Source organism: Callithrix jacchus, chromosome 7, assembly GCF_049354715.1.
Source record: "Callithrix jacchus isolate 240 chromosome 7, calJac240_pri, whole genome shotgun sequence".
Lineage (NCBI taxonomy): Eukaryota > Metazoa > Chordata > Mammalia > Primates > Cebidae > Callithrix > Callithrix jacchus.
This window is the reverse complement of record NC_133508.1, coordinates 78070169-78094683: the sequence shown is the minus strand read 5'-3', so window position 1 is coordinate 78094683 and position 24515 is coordinate 78070169. Positions and strand designations below refer to the sequence as shown.

The window sequence follows — 24515 nt, the reverse complement described above, 5'->3', positions numbered from 1 at the left end:
GCTCACATCACCGTTTAGAATAGAGATTGTGCTGGTGGGAGCTGTGCTTGCATGCCGTGGAATTCCTGGCACAGCGGCCTGTCTCTGGAGGGTGCACCCAATGCCCCCCAGCCTGAACATTATGATGTGATGTCATTTCCGACAAAAGGAGATTCTGGGGTGTACTCAGAACCCAGAGTGAACTTTCCACATGACCCACACGGCCTCCCAGTTCACTTTCCACCAGGGATGTGCCTCCTACCTCTTACCAACTGAGTATTTTGAAGAGAGACACAGGTCAGCAGGCTGCATCACCTGGCACCTGACCCTCTTCCTGCAGACATCCCTTCCTCTGTGAGTGTCACTCGAAGAGCAGTGTGTCACTGCGGACAAGTCAGCCAGTTCACCATGGCTGGACCTCCCAGGGCACCGGACCTCTGGGAACTGGCCCCAAGCCTGGTTCGCAGATGCAGGCTGCCTGCCAGCGTGGGTCTCAGAGCCACAGCACGTGCACCCCTCGTCACATCTTCCTCCTCCTCCGCATAACTGGCTACACCCAAGATGTGTGCCCCCTGGGAGGAAAGCATATTTGGCAACAAGATGGTAATAAAATCAGAAATTCGGCAAACCTTTAAAATATCCAGACTTGGAAAAGATGCCGTTCTCTAAATATTAGTAATAGGTGCAAAAGTCATAATATAAATGCGGAACAGCTTAATACATAGAATCCATACATAGAATATCAGACTAAAAAGGTAACTTGGAGGCCATTGTGTTCATCCCTTCATTTCAGAAAATATTGCAGCTTGGTGGAGAGAAAAGTCATGGGCTTGAAGGTCAGACTTGCCCTGTTTATCAGCCACGTGACCTTGGGGAAGTTACTTTGAGCCAGAAGTTTAGCTCCAGGCTTGATCTGCCTCTTGCATTTTATTTGACTTACACAATGTTTTTTAAAAACCAGAATTGCACAGCAGTTAAGCACATGAACTTTGTAGCCAGGGGACCTGGGTTCAAATTCTGACTCCATTAACTAGCTGGCTGTGTGACCTTAGGCAGGCTACTTAACCTCTCTGTGACTGTTTTCTCCTGTGTAAATGGGAATCATGACAGACCCGTCACATAGGGCTGTCATGTGATTGAGGTAACGCATGTAAAAGCATTTAAAATAGTGCTTGGCTCCCAGTGTAAGAGTTTGCTAATATTTTTAGTTTAGGTTCTTTTTTTTTTTTTTTAAATCTGGATTTGTGGTTTCCTCGCAAAAACTGGAAGACGTAACAACTTCATGTGACATTTGACGGGACAGGAATAGCCGCTGCCCCTTCAGAGAGGGATGTGCCCTGCCTCCCAGGTCACTGCAGTCCCCACCACTCCCCGCTTCCTTCACCTCCTCTGCTTTGCTTGGTCATGTTGCCAGCCCATCCCCCTCTAGTACCCTGAGCCTCCACTCGGTCTTAGGAGTAAATATATCCGTTTATATTGACTGGAACAAATATGCTAAGCTAAATATATCCAAGTGAACTAAATATGTCCACTTTACAATGTTATGACCCGAATACACCAGCTAATCCACCCGAAGCCCTCTGTCGGTGTGCCAGACGTGTCCTAGGCACGTAGGCGCCGTCAATTTCCTCCCACTAGGAGACCTCATAGCCTGTTCCTCTGGCCTTCGGGTGAGCAGTATGAGTGGCGGGGAGCCCACTGCATGGCAGAGCAGCTTCTTTCCATCTTCGTTATATTCAGAGCCCAGGAACAGCACCCTCCTCCATCACCTTGCCTGAAATGCCATGCACTTTCCACCACAACCCCTCCTTGGCGCCTGGAGCAGAGGAACGTGCCATGTCCTTTGGGAACTCTGTGCCAAGTTCCTTTATGCTTGGCAGAAGCTGCAGGTCTGCTACAGCCTGAGCTGTCGTGTGCTGATGGTTCCCAGTCAGTCCGGCAGCTCAGTATTGCCAGCCTCGGGATTGCAGGAAAAGCTGCCGAGGGCAGGAGAGGCCATCACACCAGACCATCCTGTGCCGCACAGAGGGCACAGTAGTCAGCCCTGGTGACTGTAGTCAGCTTCACCACTTTTGAGCTGCCTTGTAACTCTGGGCAAGACACTCAGCCTCACTGCTTCTGTTTCCTTCTCTATTCAGTAAAGATTATAAGACCCCCCTGATAAAGGAGTTGTTTAAGGATCTTTTTCTTTTCCTTTGAGTCTATGAGACTTAGAGCCACAGCCTAAGAATGAAAAGAGCCATCCATGAAGAGTCTGGTCTGGCCAGACCCCTCCCCATAGCCTCTCTCATCCCCTGACCCAGGCATGGGGCAGAAGGCTGCTTCCAGGCAGGGGTCTGGAACCCCTGGTGACACAAAGATGGGTCAGGAACTCCAGCCCCACCTTGTTGCATGGCCTGGAAGTCACAGCCCTGAGCTTCAGGCAGTCAAGCTGTCAGAGTTCAAGGTCCCTGGAGGCAGCTAAGATATTAAAAATCCACAGAAACAGTGATTCTTCTTTAAGAACAAACCCAAACATAGTTTTTCACATTGACTGACACCCCCGGCTTGTGGGGACAGCAGAAACCAGGTGGGCAGGGGGACTGGGAGAAATTACTCCACATGTCAGCCCTGCCAGGCCCATCAGCAGTGGACTGTCTTGCAGCCTCAGAACAGGCAGGGACATCAGTCACTTGTTGCCCTGATAACGGGCAGCCTGTGGCACAGGCTTCCAAAGGGCTGCCTTGGGTGGGGGAGGGAAGAGACCATCAGACCAGGGAAGCAGGACTGTACCCCAGGGTCCCCCATCATGGTGTTCTGGTTTTCTACCCTGGCTCTTCCTCAGGCATTTCTCTGGGAGTTTACCCCAGTGCTGGCGGCCTTCAGGAAGGGCTGGGTGGGGAGCCAGTCTTATTTGTCTGCAGTGTAACAGGTCCCTGGGAGAGGAACGAAGCTAACCAAGCCTTGGTCAGCATCATCTAAAAGTGTGCAGAAACTGGGTGCCAAGTGGTGACATTGTGGCTGGTGGTCTTGGCCAAGTCGCATGAACCCATTGGGCCTTGGTTCCTTTTTCTATCAATGGGTTGGTGGGAAGAGTGAGTGATGCCAGGCGGCTCTGCATCAGAGATGGTGCTCTGCCACGCCTCAGATAATGAGGACTAGTTCCAAGGGAGAGAAAGTGACTTGCCCAAGGTGACCAGTGAGTTCCAACAAGAGCAGAACCAAGAGCAGAACTGAGACCCAATGTCCTGCCCACACCTCCCTCTGAGCAGTCGCTCCTCTCAGAAAGTGGGCAGCATTATCGAACCATCAAGGTTCTGAGGTGCTGCCTGTGTCCCGCCTCCTTTGGGAGCCCAGCATTGGATTAAACTTGTGCTCAGGAGCTCCTGGAGTGGGAAAGGCAAGGCTAGAGTCTGATGATCGCAGGCTCAAGGAAAGAGGGTCTCGGCTGGTCTCTCTGATGCACAGCTAATGAATATTGATCGGGCATCTGCTGGGGATGCCCTGGCAAATGAGGTGGATGTGGTCCTCACCCTCGCAGGGATAGTGGGGGCTGTGCTTGCGAAAGGCCACTGAAGCACACACAGCCTGACACATGCCCTGAAGCAGGAATGGGTGATATCCCCAGGCTCCAGAGGACAGGACCTTTGTGCAAACCCTGGTAGAGTGGAGGAGCTGGTCACACAGGAGAGGGGGTGGTGCTGGGGCAGGGACTTGGGGTCACAGGCAACCTTTGGCATGGCTGGAGGGGGAGTGCAGCAGGAAATGGGGACCCCATGGGAATCAGTGGGAGACGAGCGGGAGAGGTGGCCAGGGCAGATGGTGCCCTGGGCTTTCCATACCGAGGAAAGAAGGTCTTCGCTCTGATGTAGTGAGAGAAGCATGAAGTGGGACCTCTAGGCTGGGAGGAGTGGCAAGACTGGACAGATTTGGAGATAGCTCCTGCTGGCTGTTTCGTAAAGAAAGCAAGACATGGTTTAGGAGAGAGGGTGGCAACCAGGGCTGGTGGGGACAGAGAGGTGGCACCCCTGCAGCATGTGCTGCCTGCAGCACTGATGGCTATGGTGATGGATTGATTATAGAGCATGAAGGACATGGAGCCATCGAGGATGAAGCCCAGCCTGTAGGTCTGGCCAGCCACATCAGTGCAGGTGCCTCTTACTGAGAGAGGCGGGGACCCAGGAGCAGACTTGGAGGGACTTGGAAGGCTAGTTCTGGGCATGCAAGGTTTGAGGTGCCAGAAGACCACCAGAGGTGATATTCAGGGGCAGTTAGATGTACAGCAGAGCATCAGAGCTCGAGAGAGAGGCGGCTGGGGCCATCAGCACCCAGGTGGAGGGTCACCTGGGGAAGGTGTATGGTGAGGAGAGTGCAGGTTGGAGCCTGGCGGGGGCCATGTCAGCATAGGATTCGGTGGGCAAAGAAAGAGCCTGCAAAGGAGACACAGCAGGAAGAAGTGGGATCATTAGAGCCAAGCTCCCTGAGGGCTCTTCCCGGTCCTGGCCCTCAGGGAGCAGAGAAGCCACAGGTTCCAGGTGGTTGAACCAGGACTGCCCTCTTCCAAGTCCTGGGTCCTCGGCAGCTGGCCTCTTCAAGCTCTCTGGGATGTGCACCACCAGCCCTGCTGCCTCTAAACCCTCTCCCCTTGGCTAAGCCACAAGTCTCTCCCAGTTCCCTGCTTCTTTGGCCTTTCTCTTTTTGAGGGCAGGGTTTGGGGTGTCATTAGTTCTGCCCATCCTTGCATTTGGGTGCCACCCAGGCCTCGTCCTCAGCACTGCCCTCTTCTGTCTTGTGGGGTCATCCTCCTCACAAATCTACACGCCCCTCTGAGTCCCACCAATTTCTAACTCAGATGGGAGGACATTTCTTCATGTCTTTCTCATGGGCATCTCATAGTCAATGGTTAAAAACTAGGATCCGCCATCACTTCCCTCCACACTGGGGAGTGGTGTCGCCTGAGCACCAAGTGGAAATTTTTGGATCTTGGTTTCTCCTTCATTTAACCCCACGCCATCCAGATGGCAACTATGGAGCCTGTGCTCAGAGAGCCTCTTAAATCCCTGTCCTAGAACACGAGCCTGGGCCTGCATTCACTCTCTCCTCCTGCAGGCCCTTCCCATGGCTAGGGAATATCCTCTCTTGGAGACTATTAGAGAGATCTAAGGCTTTGATCAAGCCAAAACTTAGCACGGTGTTCAAGGCCATTGGTGATCCAGCCTGACTTTCCTACAGCTTTATCTACTCTCCCGAACCAAATACTCCAGGCTCTCAACACTCTGCCGTTGCTCCAGGGGTGCCTGCCTGAGTCCTCCCTTCTCTCCATCCTCCACCTCTCCCGCCCTCCATCTCGCCCTCCATCTCTCCTGACCTCCCTGGCCTCCATCTCTCCTGTCCTCCCTGGTTCCCCTGATGTGCTCCCCAACAGGCTGCACACTCCCTGATGTGACAAGATGCTGTACATGGTTGTGTATATCCTGCCCCAAGTCAAGGCACCACCCTTGAAGGCTCGGAGTCCTCTCTCTCCCTCCTTCCCTTCCTCTTTCTCTTTTTCCTTCCATTTGGAAAGACCATGTACCATTTAAGCTTGATGTGGAGGAGGAAGTGAAGGGCTCTGAGAGCAGCTGGGGCAGATGGACCCTGGCACCTGCTTCCGGTTGGCTGGCACACAGGCACGGTAGACGACAGAGTGGCTATGGGCCTGTGCAGGGATCAGCAGGGTGAAGGCTGAGGCTAAAGGACACCATTGTGGCAGTGGCGGGAGGAGAGCAAGTGCCATGGACCCAACGAACAGGCCAGGTGGAGGCTAGTGTTCAGGAGGTGGCGGGGCCTCCAGCACAAAGAGGAGCCCAAGCCATCATCACTTTGTCTTCTCCTAGGTGGGGAAGGGGGCCCCATCTCAGCCGTCTTCCCCAGCCACCAGGTCACAGGGGCATGGAGGAACACGAGAGTTAAGATCCAGGTGCGGGCAACTGGTTTTGGTCCTGGAGATCTGCTGCGTGAGGGTGAGCTGCTGTCACTTTGAGGCAGATGCCTCGTGCTTGGCCACAGGGTGCCCTTCCTAAGAGAAAGGCATCATTTCTGCTCACTGCCGCCACGGCCTTCAGTTCCTCCTCTCGGGCGCAAGGTGGCGTGTGTCTGGATCCTGCAGAAATGTGTCCCCCGGGGGGATGCAGACAAAACTGGTTGGAGAAAGGGCAGTTTTATACTCCTCGATGGCATCAGTTGGCCAAATCTGAGGTGACCAAAAAAAACAGGGTCCACTTGTACTAGAGGACAGGAGTCCATGTGTGAGGTGCACGTGAGGGTGTGTGTGCAGGAGTGTGAGCATGAGCATGGAGGTCTGACTGTGCAACTGAGTGTAAGTGTGTGGTGTGTGTGCATGGGTGTGAGCATGTGGCCGGGACTATGAGCATGTTAGGGTGGGGTGTGTGGTGCGTGTCCATGTGTGATTGTCCTGTGGGTGGTGTGGGTGTGATTGCAGGAGTATGCATCGGTGTAAGTGGGAGTGTGAGGATGTGTGACTGTGAGGGTGACTGTGAATGTGGGGGTGTGTGATTGTGGGTTATGTGTGTGGATGAGTGTGGGGGTATGTAAAAAATGTGAGTCTGGGTGTGTGTGTGAATGTGTGGATGGGTGTGAGTGTGGTGTATGTGTGAATATGAGGTATAAAATTGTGGAGTTGCAAGTGGTTGTGGGAGTGTGTAGGGGTGTGAGTGTAAGGGTATGGGGTTGTGGGGTGATATAAGTGTGTATATGTGTATGAAGGTGGGGACATGAGCATGTGTGAGAGTGGGGTGTATGTGTGTGGGTAGGGGATGTGGCGAGGAGAGTCGGGGTGTGTGAGGGTAGAGATCAGTGTGTGTGAGGATGCGGTGTGGAGTATGAGAGTGTAGGGTGTGAGGTTGGGGATGTGTGTGGAGTGTGAGCATATGTGAGGGTGAGGGGTGTGTAAGTGGGATGTGAGCAGGTGTGGGTGTGTGAGCAGGTGTGAGCATGAGGGTGTGGGTGTGAGCATGTGTGAGGATGTGTGGGGTGCAAGCATGTGTGAGGGTGTATGAGGTGTGAGCCTGTGTGAGGGTGTGGGATGTGAGGGTGTGTGGGTGTGAGCATGTGTGAGAGTGTATGAGGTGTGAGCATGTGTGAGGGTGAGTGCAGGGTGTGAGGGTGAGTGTGGGGTGTGTAAGTGGGATGTAAGCAGGTGTGGGTGAGTGGGGTGTGAGCAGGTGTGAGCATGTGGGATGAGTGAGGGTGTGGGTGTGAGCATGTGTGAGGATGTGTGTGGGGTGCAAGCATGTGTGAGGGTGTACGAGGTGTGAGCATGTGTGAGGGTGTGTGGGATGAGTGTGAGGTGTGTGTGAGCATGAGGGTGTATGAGGTGTGAGCATGTGTGAGGGTGAGTGCAGGGTGTGAGGGTGTGTGGGGTGTGAGCATGTATGAGGATGTATGAGATGAGTGTGAGGTGTGAGCATGTGTGAGGGTGTGTGGGGTGTGAGCATGTGTGAGGGTGAGTGCAAGATGGGATGGGGTGTGGGGTGTGAGCATGTGAGGGTGGGGCGACCGTGTATGTGAGGGTGAGTGTGTGGGGATTAGCATGTGAATGTGAGGATGTGTGGGGGGTGAGATTGTATGTGTGAGGGTGTGCGACTGGGTGTGAAGTGTGAGTGAAGGTGTGAGAGGGTGTGAGCATGTGTGAGGGTAAGGGTGTGGGTATGAGGGTGTGAGCATGTGTGTAAGGGTATGTGAAGGTGTGTCAGTGTATGTGAGTGGTGTGAGCATGTATGAATGAGGGTAAGCATGTGAGGGTATGAGAGTGTGTGAGGCTGTGTGGGTGTGTGAGGTGAGTGAGCATGTGAGGGGTTGTGAGCATGTGTGGGGGTGTGAGTGTGAGCATATGAGTGAAAGTGAGGATGTATGTGGTGTGAGCATGTGTGAGTGTATGAGGATGTGTGTGAGGGGGTGTGAGCATGTGTGTGTGAGCATGTTTCTGAGGGGAGTGTGAGCATGTGTGAGGGTGTGGGGGTGTGAGGGTGAGTGTGGGGGTGTGAGCATGTATATGAGTGTGGCTGAGTGGGGGCATGAGCATGTGTGAGTGTGAGTGTGAGCATGTGTGGGGTGTGAGCATGTGTGAGTGTAAGGGTGTGAGCTTGATAAAGCTTTAAGTTTGAGAAATAAAGGTATATAAAATGAAAAAAATTGTGAGCATGTGTGAATGAGTGTGCAGTGTGTGGGGGGGTGTGAGCATGTGTGAGTGTGTGTGAGTGAAGGTGTAAGCATGTATGGGTGTGGGTGTGTGAATGTGTGTGAAGGTGTGAGCATGTATGTGAGGGTGAGCATGTGAATGTGTGTGAAGGTGTGAGCATGTATGAATGTGAGGGTGTGAATGTGTGAGTGTGAAGTTGTGAGCATGAGTGTGGGTGTGTGAATGTGTGTGTGGTGTGAGCATGTATGAGGGTGTGAATGTGTGTGTGAGGGTGTGAGCATGTATGTGAGGGTGAGCATGTGAATGTGAGAGTGAAGGTGTGAGCATGTATGAGAGGGTGTGTGAATGTGAGTGTGAAGTGAGTATATATGAGTGTGAGGGTGTGAATGTGTGTGTGTGAAGGTGTGAGCATGTATGAGTGTGAGGGTGAGCATGTGAATGTGAGTGTGTCGGGGTGAGTGCGAGAGCAGGGTGTGGCAGTGATTGTTCTGTTGCTGCTGGCAAGCTCCCTCCCTTAAGTCCCCTCTTCCCAGCCCTTTTCTGCCACCTTTCAGCTATCAGCTGACAGACCCATTGGAGCAGGGTGGAGTCTCCCTGCTGTCCCTTGCTCACCTCCTCTCAGCCACCTCCTGCCCCTCTGTGCTGGCCCCAGGCAGGGGCAGGTGGTGTGGGGTGAGTGGGCCTGGGCAGCTCTGGCTGGCATTGGTAGGCGCGCTCCACAGGCTGCGAGGCCACGCCTCCTCCACCTGCCATGCCAGTGGCCCCCCCAGGCTTCGAGAGTCAGAAGGCTCTTCTGGAAGTATGCCAGGGCTGCCGCTCCTGGCCCACCCCCTGCCACCCTTTCCACCACATCTGAGACTCACACGTGTATAGCATTAGACCAACAAGACGGCTTCATCGTGATCCTCTTGTACCTGTGGAACTCGTGGGTTTCCAAGTGGAAATGAGAGCATTCTGATTTGTGCTTCAGGGGCCGCTCCTTAAAGCTGGTGGCACGTCCAGCTAGAACCCCAAGCGATGTGGCAGGCGGCTGGGACCCTGGGTCCTGCAGAGCTTGCAGGCTGAGGTGGAGGTGAGGGAGAGATCTCAGGGCTTCTCATTCCAAACTCTGAAGTCAGGGAAGCAATGATGGTCCCTGTTCCCTCTCCTCTCATGAATGTCAGGGTGGCTTCCTGGCAGACTGGACAGGCTTTGAGGCAGGCAGGTCCACAGCCTGGTTCTGGCCCCTTCTGGCTATGGGATCTTGGATGAGTCTCTCACTGTCTCTAAGTTTTGGGGTCTCACGGGCTCTCCATGGTGAGGTGGTTGTGCTTTGATTTGGGTAAAGTGCCTGGCAGCGTGAGCACTTGGTGAATGGCAGCTGCCGGAACTGCTGCTGTTGTCTATCATTTCTTCTCTGTGACTCTGGTGGCTCACGGTGGCTGTTCTTTGTGGGGGAAGCTGTAGCCCAGGCTGGCTCTGCCCAGGAGGCTGTCAGGCACCCTGCAGCTCCACATCCCCTCAGTGGGAAGCACGGGTGTCTGCTAACTCTTGGGGAGAAAATAGTGCAGCCCCACCTGTCTGAGGGCAGGGGTGCTGGGGTCCGTGGTGGATCCCCAGCATGACTCAGTTCCTCCCATTCCCGTGGTCCTCTCTGGTTCCATGGCCTCCACTCCTTGCCTCTGTACTGGGCTGAACGCAGCTAGGAAGCGCGTACGTCTTCTGAGGTGGGAACCTGCCTCTTCTCCTTTTTTTTCCCTTTACTATGACGCCTGTTGCTCATAGGTACAAATCAAACGAAGAGTATGTATATGTGCGAGGCCGCGGCCGAGGGAAATATGTTTGTGAGGAGTGTGGAATTCGCTGCAAGAAGCCCAGCATGCTGAAGAAACACATCCGCACCCACACTGACGTCCGGCCCTATGTGTGCAAGCACTGTCACTTTGCTTTTAAAACCAAAGGTAAGAGACAGTCAGCTGGGGCACGGCCCCTGCCCGCTGCAGGGAGCTCCCCTCTGGGAGTCCCAGTGCAGAGTTCAGGCGCCCAGACCTCTTTGCAGGGGGCCTGGAGCAGCCCCATTTCCTGGATTCGCACCCAGCTCGGTGCCCAGTGGCAGAGCAGCTGGCTCCAGTCTGGCCCGTGGCTCCCCACGGCTGCCCACAGCTGTCCTCCTGGGTCTTGCACACAGCCCCTGTACCTGTGGCTGCCCGGCCCTGGCCTGCCCAGCCTGGCATGGCACTCTTGCGCACAGTTCCTGGTTTTGCATCTTCTCTCATCCCCCACCCACTTCTGCATGTCTCCTGAACCACTGGTCTGAGGCCCTCCAGCATCCATGCTCGTCACTGTCACTCTTGCATTTGGAAATCCATTCCACTCCCAGCTGCTTAATACACTCGCATGCTCACTTCTCAAGCCAGCGTTCGCTGGCCTCCACCCACCACTCCACTCCCACCATTCCCTGATCCACCCAGCTTCTCCGCACCTCTCAGCACAGGGCCGGCTCCCCACTCCCAGACTGGCAGCCCTGTCACCCCTGCCCCGGCCACACCCTACATCGGGGTCAGGATAGGCTCTGGCAGTCACCTGTGAAAGGAGGGACCTGCTGCGAAAGGCGTGAAACCCAGAGAGCTGCGATGGGCGATGGACATGGCCTGGCCTGGCCTGCCGCAGCCACCCAGGCCACGCCCCTAGTGTGGACGACAGAGCTGAGTCCATAAGATTCTTGGATCGTGCTCTCAGGCCCTGGAAGCTTGCTCCCTGCAGACTGAAGTGCCTTGGTGGGAGACTCGGGGCTCTCAGCACTCCTGGTGTCTTTAGCGTCTCAAGCTTTATAGGTTTCTGGGTCAGGGTTTGGACATAAGGGTCCCATCTTCTCCTTTGAGCAGGTTGGGGACCTCCAGGAGCCCCGTGGTTTCTCAGGGGGTGAAACTCAAGGGCATCTTTAAGTTGTGCCACCTATTGACCTTTCTTCTGTTGGCAGAGCTGCTCCTAGTGAGCGAGGCTAGGCAGTGCTCTGGAGGGGCCCAGCAGGGTCCCTGCCTGTCTTCACTTCCTCCATGCTCTTGTTCCTGGTCCCTTCTATTCTTGCTATACCAGGTCAGGGGCCAGTTTATCACATCCCCTGGCAGAGTGGCCTCTTCTCTGACTGTGTTCCCATTTCTGGTCTCCTGACCCCATTAACTGAACCCCTGCCCTCCTCTGTCCCCTCGCCATCATCTGCCAGTTGACCTCCAATTTCCCGCCAAGGCTTTAGTTTAGTGCCTGCCCTCCCACTGCCTTTCCCCAATCCTCTTCTCTCTTAGTGTCTCGTAAACAATGTCCCAAAGGGTGCCCAGAGAGGGCAGATAGGCCCAGGGCTCCCCACTCCACCCCATGGGTGCTTCAAAGGTGTCATTCATCCCTGGATCCCTGCCCAGCACACGCTGCCCTGGACAGGGGCTGTCCCTGACACGCCCCCTCCAACCGCACTTCCTCTGGCCTTCTGCAGCCAGTGGAGATTTTACGGAAGAGCGAGATGGTGATCACTGAGTTGACACTTCAGTTGACAGTCTTCAACTCTAAAAGCAGAAAACGTATCGTCCAGGTCCCCTTGAAGAAACTGATCCCAGAAAACAGAATGACTTAATGCTAGAGCTGTAACTAGAACACGGGACCCACGCTCCAGGAATCACCCTGTCACCTTCCTTTCTGTGAGCAGTTACTTCCCTCCCTTCCCGGGAGTAGGTGGCAAAAAGCTGCACTTGTGGTGGCCTGTGTCCAGGGACCACACTGTCCTCAGCCTGAGGAGCCCTGAGAGCTCCCCATGCAGAGCACACCTGTGCCCCACACGCAGCCCAGGTGGCCCATCACCTCAGGAAGCCATCACTCTGCCACTTGAGACTGAAAGTTTCCAGCCCAAGCAGTTTCCCACAGGGATCCCACTCAATTCCCTTTGCCTTGGGTCCCTAGCAGGAGCCCCCACTTTCTAGAAGATGCCGTCATTGGAAGCAGTACTGAGCCTGTCTGCAGTCCCTTCCTGGGTCTCTCTGAGCCAACACAGAGCCAAGGCTGGAGAGTCCTGAGCACATAATCTGAACAGATGGGCTGTAGCCCTCCACATTTCCAGGGGTGTAGAGTGTTCCCCGAGGGAAGGTTGCCCCTGCTGTCTTGAAGGCCAGGTCCACATGGCCAGTGATCAAGGAATACCCTGAGCTCTTCCTCAAATGTTCATAGAGGCTTCTAGAAGAATAGAACCTTCCAGAACCAATGCAGGGAGCAGACGGGAAATGGTGGAATCTGAAACTCTTTGGCTAACAGAGGGGAGGCCAAGTGGGATGGTGGCAATGGAAACAGGGAATGCTCCCCATTAGCTCTCTCTGCAGTATGGGGTGAAGGGAGAGCAGGACGCCGGAGCTCCTGTCTGTTTCCAGGGCCAGGTGCCTTCGTGAAGTGCTGAGCCCCGTCAGCCATCAGCTCAGACAACACAGGCCCCTTCTCTCTGGGGCTGTGTGCCTCCCCATCGGGGTACTTCCAGACCTGCCCCAAGTGGCCCTCCTGGCCCTGCCATCCAGCTGCACCAGGGCCTGGGTGCCCCTCCTGCCTTCCTGTCTGTCTCTGTCTGCCGTGTGTGTCTTGTCTCTTGTGTCAGACGTCGTGGCAGCAGCTCAGCCTCCTGAAACTGGCTAAGGAACGCGTCAGTAGGTGGGGCTGGGGAGGCCTGTGGGTGGCCCTGTGGTGGCTGGAGGTTCCATTTCCTCTTCTCAGATGGTTCCCAGAGGCTGGCGGGTGACTGTGCCATGTCCAGGCCCTTGCACTGATCGCCTCAGGGGACAGAGATGGCCTCAGGTCTGCCAGGCCGGCAGGGGCGGGGACAGGGCAGTTGGTCAAAGCCGAATGGGGCAGGCAGGGTTGTTGGTGGAAGCCCTTTGATCAGAGGTTCCGCTTCTCCCGACACCCATCACTTCCCCTCGCTAGGCTCAACTCTTCATTCCAGGGCTGTAAGGCTTCTGGTGGGGGCTGGGATGACTGTGAGAAGCTGTAGCTCTGCCTGACAAGCCGAGGCGCTGGCTCTCAACAGGAAAGTGGCGTTCAGGCTGCGCCTACAGCCATGTGCTCCACCTTCCCCTTTCACAGAGGAGGAAACAGGCCTGGAGAGGGGACATCACGGAGGGACCCGGATACTGCCCATCCAGTGTCCACTCCTGGAACCCACAGAGTCACCTCCAATCCCTGACTCCTTCCTGTACCCCCCCAGGGTGGGGACAGAGGAGAGGCAGGCCTTTCGGGGGCTCCCTGGTGACTTCTTCTGAGAGAGGTAAAACCATTTCACCATAAGTATCATCTTAGCATCTCTTCCTCCACACCCAGCATGTTGTGGCAGAGCCCCCAGCTGCTCAATAGAGTGACTGGCATGGGGGCGGGGTCTGCTCTCTGGCAAGCACACTCTGCTGCCACTACATGTGTCACCTCATCAAGTCCTCCTGCATCCCCACAAGGTAGGTATTACTTCATAGCTGCAGAAACCAGGGCTCAGAAGCTTAAGAAACTTGCCCAGGAACCCACAGCTAGCAAGCGGCAGAGCCCACGGTCAAACCCATGGCTGTCAGCTTCCACCCAGGTTCCGTTCTGCCTCCACATGGAGTGGGAAAGGCCCCCCGAGTCTTGAGACCTGGGTCCAGATGAAGCTCGGCACCAACCAACACTGTGGCTGTGGGCCACTTGATTCGCTGTGTTGGTTCAAGCAGCCCTGCCAGCATCTGAAACAGCCAGTGATCTTGTCTGATGGTGTCCTCAGCACCTGGGCCCAGAGTTAGATCAGAAGCAGGGAGAACCTCAGCCTGGTGGGGGTTGAATTACATGGACTGTGAAGTTCCTAACAATGCCTTCATCCTGTGTGAGAACCACACATGGGTATTGTACACCCATTGTGGGCCCAGCATCTAACTTGGTTGATTAGAGACCTAAACCTTCCAGGCAGAACAGGTGTGACAAACGAGTTAATAGCTGAATGAGCAGTGTCCGTAGTGCTGTGTGGCCTGGGGTAGTCAGGGAGGGTGGGCCTGGCTCCAGAACTGTAGGACGGTGGGTCTCTCTGATCCACGGAAGACCCCAGCTGCCTTTTCCCACCGCTTGACTGTCCTACTCCAGCTCATGACAATGAGGGCAGAGGTCCACAAGGTTGGATAGGGACCTCTGGGGACCTTCTGACTACAAGATGACTCTAGAAGTTATGGCTTTGCTCCCACTATGGCCAGGAGTAGAACATGCAGGTTTATTTCCGGTTGTAGAAGAAAAACCCAAATTGAACCAGGACCATGGTAAAGAAAGAGGAAAGAAAAGAGCTCCCCTCACATCCCTGCTGCCCTTGACTTGAACACCTCAGGGAATCCCAGCTTAATATTCTCCCATCAACCTCTTAGCAAAACCCTGAAGATTTCTTCTGATTCTCAGAGTGGTTAACAAGCACCCTTTGGTTCATCCCCTGGGCCCTCCCCCTGGTCACCCGTCCATCCATCCATCTCATCTGATAGTTTTCCTGTTCATTGACCTTCTCATCCTATTTGTTCCTACCATTCTCCCATTTGTCCTCCCACCCATCCAACTTCCCATTCTTGCATCCTCCTGTCTGTACTCCCATGCAGGTAAAAGTGCATGTGTCCATTCACCCATCCAACTGGCTGTTCTTCATTCTTCATCCATCCATGTCTCTGTCCTCTCATCCAGCTCTCCATCAGCCCATCTGTTCACTGACCCATTCTCCCTCTATCCTTCCATTTATTTTTATCTGCTCACCCATCCTTCATCTGTCTGTTCATCTCCTTATCTGCTCGTCTCATGTTTCATCCCTCTGTCTATCCTTTTCCTGTTCTTCATTCTCTTTATATTTCCTTTATCCACTTTATCTATCCATCACTCGCCCTGTTCACCCACTCCTGGAGGCTTACCTCTTTCCATTCTTCTCTCCTCCATCCACCCATTCAAACTTACCAATTAATTAGATTAATGGGACAGAGCACCTGACTCAGGGAACTTATGACTTACAATGTTATGACCATATGGAAATATAGCCATCCCCAGGGCAGCAGTGAGCACATCATAGCTTGGGAGTAGCTGCTGGGCCCAAAGGAATATCCTGAGGCATGTGGCCTGTGTTCTGGCGCAGGCTGGGATGCTCTGCCTGTCCTTCCTAGAACACTCCTGTTCACAGAGCTGTGTGGCCTGTGAAATGCTGTGCACCTGTCAGGGAACTGAAGCTGTTGATACTGTTCCCTGATTCCACAGAGCTGCTGCCTCTGCTCTTCAGCTTGTGGGCTGGACCTATAACCAGGGCAAAGACAGCCTCCCCTCTGAGGGCTTTGTAGGCATCGAGCAGAACAAAGCCTTGCCTGCGCCTTCCCTGAACCACCCTGGTCCTGTATCTGCACTGCAGATTGGCCTGGGGAAACTGAGGCCCAGAAAGGGGACTTCTCTATGGAAACCAAGCTTGGCCCCCAGCCCTGTGGCTCCCGAGTCCCTGGCCAGTAGACTTCCCTATTCTCATCTTCTGTCCTGTTCCCAGGCCTAATATACTAATTTGCCCTGGTTTCTCTAACTAGACTTTAGAATTCTGCCCTGTGGGCTGCCCTAGATGTGTCCTCAGCCAGAAAGGCATGCTGAGTCCTCACCCGCCATGCCAGTCTATGGGATCCTCCCACGCCATCCTACACCTGAGATGGCCAGTAGTCCCGCCCGATGAGTGTCACCAGCTCCTAGGGCCAGATTTAAATCAGAAGCCAGAAAAGCCTGTTGCGCTTGAGTTATCTTTTAATTTCTTTTTTGTTTGTTTTTTAACCAGCATCCCACTTCCTCATTATACTCTCCATCTCCTCACAGCCCCACGCCCACCCCACCTAGTTCCTGTGCACTGCCCTGAACAGCAGCTGTGGCTACACTTCTTGGCCTGAGCACCAGGGCAGAGGGATGCCCCAGCTGCTGCCCAGTCCCTGCTGCCCAGGGCCTTGACTGGTCTGAGAAACCACAGCCCGCCAGCCAGGTGCTACCTCCATAAGCCCTAGGTCTGCCCTGGCCTCCTGCCCCACTGCAGAGCCTAAGTCTGTTCTTGCTTCTTTCCAGGGAATCTGACTAAGCACATGAAATCGAAGGCCCACAGCAAAAAGTGCCAAGAGACAGGGGTGCTGGAGGAGCTGGAAGCCGAAGAAGGTAAAAATTTCCAACCTCCTCCATCCCTCTTCCCCTTGTCCACCTTCCCTGTCCTCCACCACCTTTCTTCCTTGCTTTCCCTGCTTCCTTTCTGTCCACTTTGCCCCATTCCTCCTCCTCCCCTCTCTCCCTCCCATGCCTTCCCCTTCAGTTTTCCCAACTACCAGATACAAAGGGTAAATTCCCTGAATGATGGAACCCGCTCCCCACATGCCATAAGGTATGCTGTGCAGCTCTAGCTATCATGCATTACCATCTGTCATGCAGGTGGAGCACCTGGCACCCATGGGTGCTCAATGAATGTTTACTGAATAAATGCACACGAGAGTACTCAGTCAGTGTTGATTGAGTACCCACTATGTGTCAAGCAGGTCGTAAATGTATGCCCCGAAGTATCCCAGCAACCCCTCCCAGTGACACTATGGGACACATATTCTCCAAAGCTCCACACCCACACTCCTGCCTTCACTCTGGCATGGACCTGATACATGGGCCTTTTGGAGCTAGGAGAGTTTCAAGAGAGCCTACAGCAGACCTCAGCCACTTGTTCCCTCCTAGCCCATCCCCTACATACCCCAGCCTTGGCGGTCAATCCTCAGGAGGCACCTTAGAGTCAGTCTCTCAGGAGACAAGGCAGAGCAGTTGAAGGCAGTGGGTCTGGCTGGGCACTGCCTGGCCTCAGCAGTCAGGCAGGAGGCCAGAGGGGCTTTGGTGGTGGACGGGGCCCTCCAGTAGGAGGAGGCTGGAGCCATTTCTCCAGCACCAAGCAAAGCAGGAATCCTACTGATTCCCTGAAATCAGCCCCAGGACTTAGACTGTGACAGACAGGAGTGTGTGTTCACGCGTGTGTGTCTTGTTCCATTTTTGTTTTTCCGATTTGGGGATGTATTTGTGGTCTTACAAAAAAGAGTTAAGTCACATTTGCCTTTAAGTGGAATAAGTCACTCTTATAGAACAGAACACAATGAACTCGGGGCTGTTCCCCCCACAGCTAGAATGTGGCTTCACTATGCTTGTAAAGGATACATTGGGCCATATACATATGTTGTCTCATTGAGTCCTCATAACAGGTGGCAGAAACTGTGTCACGCATGTTAAGTCAGGGAAGGTAAAGCTCAAGCAGGTAAAAAGAGCCCAAGGTCACACAAAACCCTGGCTGCATGCCACCCCACTGCCTGGTGGGCCGGACCAGGGGAGCCTGAGCCTAAGCCAGAGTCCTCCTTCGAGGTCCCTGCCCCGCCCCAGCCTCATTTTCCCAGCGGGGAGATCAAGGATGCTGATAGCCACATTTTTGAGGACGAAATCCGTGCATTCATTCCAGAAGTAATTACTGGGCACAGTCTCTGTGCCGGGCTCTGTTCTGGGTGCTGGACATTCCGCAGTAAATAAAACAAGGAAGGAACAAAGGTGGGCAAGGAGCGAAGGTGGAGAAGAGCGGGGGCCCTGTCTGTGAAGCCGAAGAGAAAGCAGAGGAGCCAAGTGAGGGCTGGGGCACGTGGGGAGGGCCGCTGTGATAGACAGCGGTGTGAGCGAAGAACCCACCCAGAGGAACCGGGGTCAGGAGCCACGTGGGGTGAGGCAGGAGCTCTTCCCCAGAGAGAGCAGCAGGCTCTTGGCCCACGTGCCGGAACCCGCAGGGCACGGGGGCAGACAGTTCAGTGAGAGCTGGAGCCTGAGGGTTGAGGGGCATGGGGGTGCCCGGGAGCAGGGGAGGGAAGCAGGGCGTCCTCTGGCCTGTGCCGGGGGGCGCGGGGAGGCCGGGTGTGCACAGGAGGTGGAGAAGCAGCGGGATTCTGGGTGGGCTCTGGAAGGAGAGCCCACAGGCTCAGCTGACCCCATATGGAGCAGAGGGGAGGGGTGAGGACGAAAAGGAGCCAAGGAGGTCTCCAAGGTTTACGGTCCAAGAGACTGAAGGATGGAGTTGCCACTTCCCGCGACAAGGCAGATGCCGGGGCGGGGAGGGGTGGGTGGGGCGGGGAACGGCAGGAGGAGTTAGTGTCTGTGGGACGCCAGGTGGCGCGTGGTAGGACAGCCTGGAAAGGGCGAGGCGCCTCGGCCCCGCCCCCGGCGCTGCCCAGGCTTGGCGCCAGCGCCACCGTGTGGCCTCTCCCAGCGGCTCCCGCCGCGCGCTCAGCTTTCTCATTTGTGGAGCCTTGGCCTTGATCCCAGCAGAGGCGGGGCCGCTCCAGAAAGGGCCCTGGGAAGGGGCCTACCAGCAAGGGCCCTGGAAAGGGGCAGCCCAGCCAGGGGCATTCCCCAGAGCCCTGCAGGAACCCACATGTGGAGGGCCCGGCCAACTCTGAGCCGAACAGAGGACTCTTGGCTTCCAGCATTCATGCACTGAGTGCCCAGGACAGGCCACTACCCCCACTGAGCCTGAACTTCCACGTTAGTAAGGAGGGTCTTGAGGACCCCTCCCTGCTGGACATGAGGAGACGCTGGTCCTGACTCTCCTTCACTCTAACACTACCCGTGACCTTCATCTGCAAAATGCTGACAATGCCACCCCAGCTGCCTGCCTGCTGACACCAGGGAGGCAGGGGATCACGGGATGAGAGGAGCTAAAGTTTAATGGGTACTTACTGTGTGCCAGGCCCCCGCAGTACTCTCAGCATCTTCTTAGGGTGCTTTTATTGCTACCCAGTTTACAGATGAGGAAACCAGACACAGAGAAAGTAAAATATCCAACATCACACAACAAGGAAGTGATCGTGCTGGGATTCAAACCCAACCACTCCCTGCTTCTTGGTGCCGCAAATCATTTTTAAACTGTCAGCATTATAATGCAAGGGCTGTAAACCTTAGTTTTGATTCAGCCACCAGCTCTCACTGGGTCATCTGTGCCTGGATTTTGCTGTATGTAAATGAGGGGCAGGGCCAGGTGTCCTGGTGCTGAAGTAGGCCCCTGCCAAAGTCCTAGGCAAGGGAAGTTAATGCCTGGGGCATAACTTCGAAGTTCACCCCCATCCCCAGCCCTGGCTCATTCTAATCCTTCATTCCGCCTCTGCTCTCATCACCCTGCCTCTAGCCTTGGGGCCCTCCCTCTGCCTGCCAGCCCCAGCTCTGCCCCATAGTTTTTGACCTACATCCAACTGAATGCCCACTTTTGTCCACTTCGGACATCTGACTGCTGCATTCTGAGTGACTTGGAAGTGCTAGTGCCAGGCTTTCTGGCCCCTAGGCAGCTTGGCATGGTGGAGAGCCAAAGCCTGGCTGCCCCACCGGCCTCAGTCAGCTTCTGTGCCAGCCCTCCTGGTCAGCAGTGGGTACAGTACTGACATGTGTGAGTGATGGGGCTGGCCGGCTCAGCCCACCTGTCAGCAGCCTCACTCTGCAGACCAGAAACAGGTTCCGACAGTTTAGTGATAGGCCAGCAAGCAGGCCAGATGTTAGCAAAGCTCTCCCCAGTGTCTGGATTGCTGGCCATTTCAGAGGTGCCCAAATTAGACCCCTGACATATTAGAGGTGACCCGACTGGTTTGGGCCATCCTAGAGGAAGCAGACCAGGAGGCTAGAATTTCAGAGCCCCAAACCCTGCAGCCGGGAGCAGCCTAGACTTCAAAAGGTCAATGGCTCCTCAGATAAGAGTATGACTGGGATGGGGACCTGCTCTGCAGCCGGAGGCCAGCTTAGCCAAACCGCCTACAGAGGTCAGAGTCTGCCACCTGCCAGGTGCCATGGTACCAGCCAGCAGGAGCCTGGTCACTATGGCAGATGTGTGTTTAGACTGACCACGGGTGGCTCTGTGCTGCTGGACCAGCCACTGTAACTGCTCTGCCCTGGAATAATAGATTTCATCATTAATGTATTAATATGGTAGCTGTAATTATCTCTAAGCCCTTGCTGTGTGCAAGGCCTTCATTTTACTCCTCCTAGAAAACCCTGTGAGGTGAGACCATCGCGTTCGTTTGACAAAGGGGTAGACCAACACAGCAAAGTGGGGTAACTTGCCCGTGGTGAAGCCAGCACTGAGATGCTAGTGAAAAAAACAAAAAACAAAGAAATGAACGAAGACCGTCTTCTTTGTTATACTCAATCCCAGCCCTACTACTGTCTTCCTTGGGCAAGTTACTTACTCTCTCTTACCTCGGTTTCCTCATCTGTAACATGATAAGAACAGTACCAGCTTCACAGGATGCTTTGAGGTCTAAATGGATAAATATACCTAAAGCCCTTGGAGCTGATCATTGCATTCTAGGCGTAAGGGAATTATTGTTCACTATTGTTATTCACAATGTGCTCCCATATCTATTATGATTCTTGGTTGTCACAACAATCTTGTGCCCTTGCCATGACTATCATGCCCAGGTGGCAGGCAAGGAAACTGGGGCTCAGAGAGGAGCAGCCATGGGGCCAGTGGGGCCAAGGCTTAATGGTGACCTTGGGTCTTCTGTGTTTGCCCTCAGGAACCAGTGACGATGTGTTCCCGGACTCGGAAGGGCGAGAGGGCTCAGAGGCTGTGGAGGAGCATCAGTTTTCAGACCTGGAGGACTCGGACTCAGACTCAGACCTGGACGAAGATGAGGATGAGGATGAGGAGGATAGCCAGGAGGAGCTGTCCAGACCATCCTCAGAGGCGCCCCCACCTGGCCAGCCACATGCACTGCGGGCAGACTCCTCACCCATCTTGGGCCCTCAGCCCCCAGATGCCCCTGCCTCTGGCACCGAGGCTACACGAGGCAGCTCAGTCTCGGAAGCTGAGCGCCTGACAGCCAGCAGCTGCTCCACGTCCAGCCAGAGCATCCTGTGCCTCCCGCGGCTGGGACCAGCCACTTCGGGCTCTGTGGAGAAAGACACAGGCTCAGCCCTGAGCTCCAAGCCTGTGTCACCAAGAAGACCGTGGTCCCCAAGCAAAGAAGCAGGCCGCCCACCACTAGCCCGCAAACACTCACTAACCAAAAACGACTCATCTCCCCAGCGATGCTCCCCAGCCCGAGAACCACAGGCCTCAGCCCCAAGCCCACCTGGCCTGCACATGGACCCAGGAAGGGGCCTGGGCCCGCTTCCTTGTGGATCTCCAAGACTTGAGCTGTCTCCTCTCACCCCCCACCCCCTGGGAAGAGAACTGCCCCTTGGAGCACATGTGCTCCCCAAACTCGAGGGTACCACCGACCCAGGCCTCCCCAGACACTCGCCCACCCGGAGATGGTCTCCAGGTCAGGCTGAGTCACCACCACGGTCAGCGCTGCCAGGGAAGTGGGCCTTGGCTGGGCCAGGCAGCCCCTCCACGGGCGAGCATGGCTCAGGCTTGGGGCTGGCCCCACGGGTTCTCTTCCCACCCGCGCCTCTACCTCACAAGCTCCTCAGCAGAAGCCCAGAGACCTGCACCTCTCCGTGGGTGAGTTCCTGCCCCTGGTGGCTGGGCCACTTCTCTCCTATGGGTGCAGGGGTTGCAAGTTCACCCCCTCCTGGGTATCACACCTGGAAGTAAACAGCCCCGCCAGCTCAGTAGTTAATAATAATTTAGCAAAAATTTATTAGGCACCTACTGTGCCAGGCACCATTCTGTGTGCCCTAAATCAGCTGGCTTATTCAACTTCATTTTAGCCTCAGAAGCACAGAGCATGGACTTGAGTTCATGGGATCTGGGTTCTACCATGTAGTAGTCTGTTCTTGTATTGCTATAAATGAATACCTGAGACTGGGTAATTTATAATGAAAAGAGGTTTAATAGGCTCACAGTTCTGCAGGCTGTACAGGAAGCATAGTACCAGCACCTGCTCGGCTTCTGGGGAGGCCTCAAGCAGCTTTTACTCAGGGTGGAAGGCCAAGCAGGAGCAGGCATCTCACCTGGCAGAGTGGGAGCAAGAGAGAGAGTCGGTGCGGGGTAGGGGGGAGGGACGCCATACACTCAAAATGCCAGATCTCATAAGAACTCAATCACTATCTGGAGGACCATAGCAGGCCATGAGGGATCAGTCTCCGTGACCCAACACCTCCCACCAGGCCCCACCTCCAACACTGGGGATTGGCAGCACAAGGTTCAATAAGAGATTCTGGTGGGGACAGATATCCAAACTATGATATATCATAGTTTGGATATCATACATTGGGTGCAAATACTCGTGCAATTTCCCACCCCCACCCATCCCCATCTGCCTGTGTTCTTTGAGAAGATGGCAGAACTTAACCAAAACCATCGCCATCTCCAGCATCACTGTCACCAACGCCTTTGGAGGTACCACAGTCAGTACCATCCCTGTCAACCATCAGCACTATCCCCATGGCCAGCAGCACCACCATCACCACTGCACCAACATACCTCTGCTGCCACCCATCAGCACGGCCACCATCCCTGTCCCCTCAGCTGCCATGACCCCACCACGGACAGCACCATCATTGTCAGCTGACCTTCACCTTCTGACAACTTCTCTGTCCCCATGTTGCTGTGACCCAGCCCTGTCACTCCTTGGGGATACTGATCTAGGAATCTTTCCTTGATTTTTAATTTTGGGGTTACATTCAAATTCCTGGGGGCAGCACAAGGTCAAGACCCTCAGGTAGGACCTCATGTCCAAGGGTGAAGCTGAGTGAAGACCATTTTACAAACAGGAGAGGCAGCAGACCCACATAGAGGCCAGGCTCATGGGTGACAGCGGGGCCCCACCTCACTCATGGGTGACAGCAGGGCCCCACCTCGCTCATGGGTGATAGCAGGGCCCCACCTTGCTCAAGTACCCCCTCCTTTGAAGACAGGTATGCTGGCTGGAGAAATGGAGTCCATGGGGCCTGAGTGTGCTCATGGTCACTGTAGAGCCGGACATGGCGCATTCCAGAGACAGCAGCTGGCTTGGCATCAGTGGGCAGGGAGTCAGGAATTTGGTTCTGGGCCCAGCTCAGCTGGGACTCTGGAGTGGCTCTATGATCTCGGGCGAGTCCCTCTCCCACTTCCAGGCCTCAGCTCCCCATGTGTCCAGCGCATAACCTTCACCTTACCTTGTCTTGTTTTCTGCCCCCAGCAGAAGGCTGCGTCCCGAAGTCCCTCCTGCTCACCCGGCCCTGCTCATCCTCTCTCCTCCCGACCCTTCTCCGCCCCCCATGACTTCCACGGCCACATCCCAGCCCGGACAGAGGAGAACATCTTCAGCCACCTGCCTCTGCACTCCCAGCACTTGACCCGCGCCCCGTATCCCTTGATTCCCATCGGTGGGATCCAGATGGTGCAGGCCCGGCCAGGAGCCCACCCCACTCTGCTGCCAGGGCCCACCACGGCCTGGGTCAGTGGCTTCTCCGGGGGTGGCAGTGACCTGACAGGGGCCCGGGAGGCCCAGGAGCGAGGCCGCTGGAGTCCCACTGAGAGCTCGTCAGCCTCCGTGTCACCTGTGGCTAAGGTCTCCAAATTTACACTCTCCTCGGAGCTGGAGGGCAGGGACTACCCCAAGGAGAGGGAGAGGACCGGCGGAGGCCCGGGCAGGCCTCCTGACTGGACGCCCCGAGGGGCTGAGGCACCCGCAGAGCCCACACGCATGCACAGCCCTTGCACCCCTCCTGACACCTTGCCCCGGCCGCCCCAGGGCCGCCGGGCAGTGCAGTCCTGGAGCCCCCGCTTGGAGTCCCCACATGCACCGGCCAACCCCGAGGCCCCTGCCACCCCACCACTGGACCGCAGCAGTTCCATGGGCTGCCTGGCAGAGGCCTCTACCCGCTTCCCAGCCCGAAGGAGGAACCTCTCTGGGGAACCCAGGACCAGGCAGGACTCCCCTGAACCCTCAGGAAGTGGGGAACCCAGGGCACCTCCACATCAGCCTGAGGACAGGGGCCCCCCCAATGCGTAGCCTCTCTCCAGCCGCTTCAGCATCTGACTTCCAGTGTCCAGACGTTTCCAGCTGCATTCCTCGAGTCATCTGCCCCCCCAGGCCCATCTGGCCCTCCGTCCAGGAGCTCTCACGGCCCCGTCTGTTGTACCTTCTCATGTATGCAGTTACCTGTGCCTTTTTCTACACCTTTTGTTGCTTGAAAAGAAACAAAACCAATCACATACATACATTTTTTAAAACCCACGAGGAGTCTGAGGCTGTGAATAGTTATGCTTTTGGGGAAAGGCTGAGGGGGGAACCTCCTGACCCTCCCCACTGTGGTTGGCAGCCACCCACCCCAGAGGCTGGCAGAGGGGAAGGAGTGCACTGAGGGAGAGAGAAAAAGGAAACTTTAAACAATATGGAGTTAAATGTCAAAGGAAGCACTCCTGTGTGCAGATGCT

At 55.3% G+C, this 24515-nt stretch overlaps 1 protein-coding gene across 5 annotated transcripts in view; it reads left to right on the top strand.

The window, feature by feature from the left end:
* Positions 1-24311, top strand: part of HIVEP3 (HIVEP zinc finger 3) — a 536372-nt gene extending 512061 nt beyond the window's left edge. For 4 of the 5 annotated variants that reach the window (XM_035251046.3, XM_035251042.3, XM_078331408.1 and 1 more), the window contains 4 exons: positions 9923-10098; positions 16229-16315; positions 20722-21653; positions 23275-24311. In XM_035251046.3, the coding sequence (XP_035106937.3) occupies positions 9923-10098; positions 16229-16315; positions 20722-21653; positions 23275-24090 (2011 nt within the window). In that variant the 3' untranslated portion in view covers positions 24091-24311. The remainder of the gene's footprint in view (positions 1-9922; positions 10099-16228; positions 16316-20721; positions 21654-23274) is intronic. The other variant, XM_035251050.3, reaches the window with a different exon arrangement.
* The last annotated feature ends 204 nt before the right edge of the window (positions 24312-24515 follow it).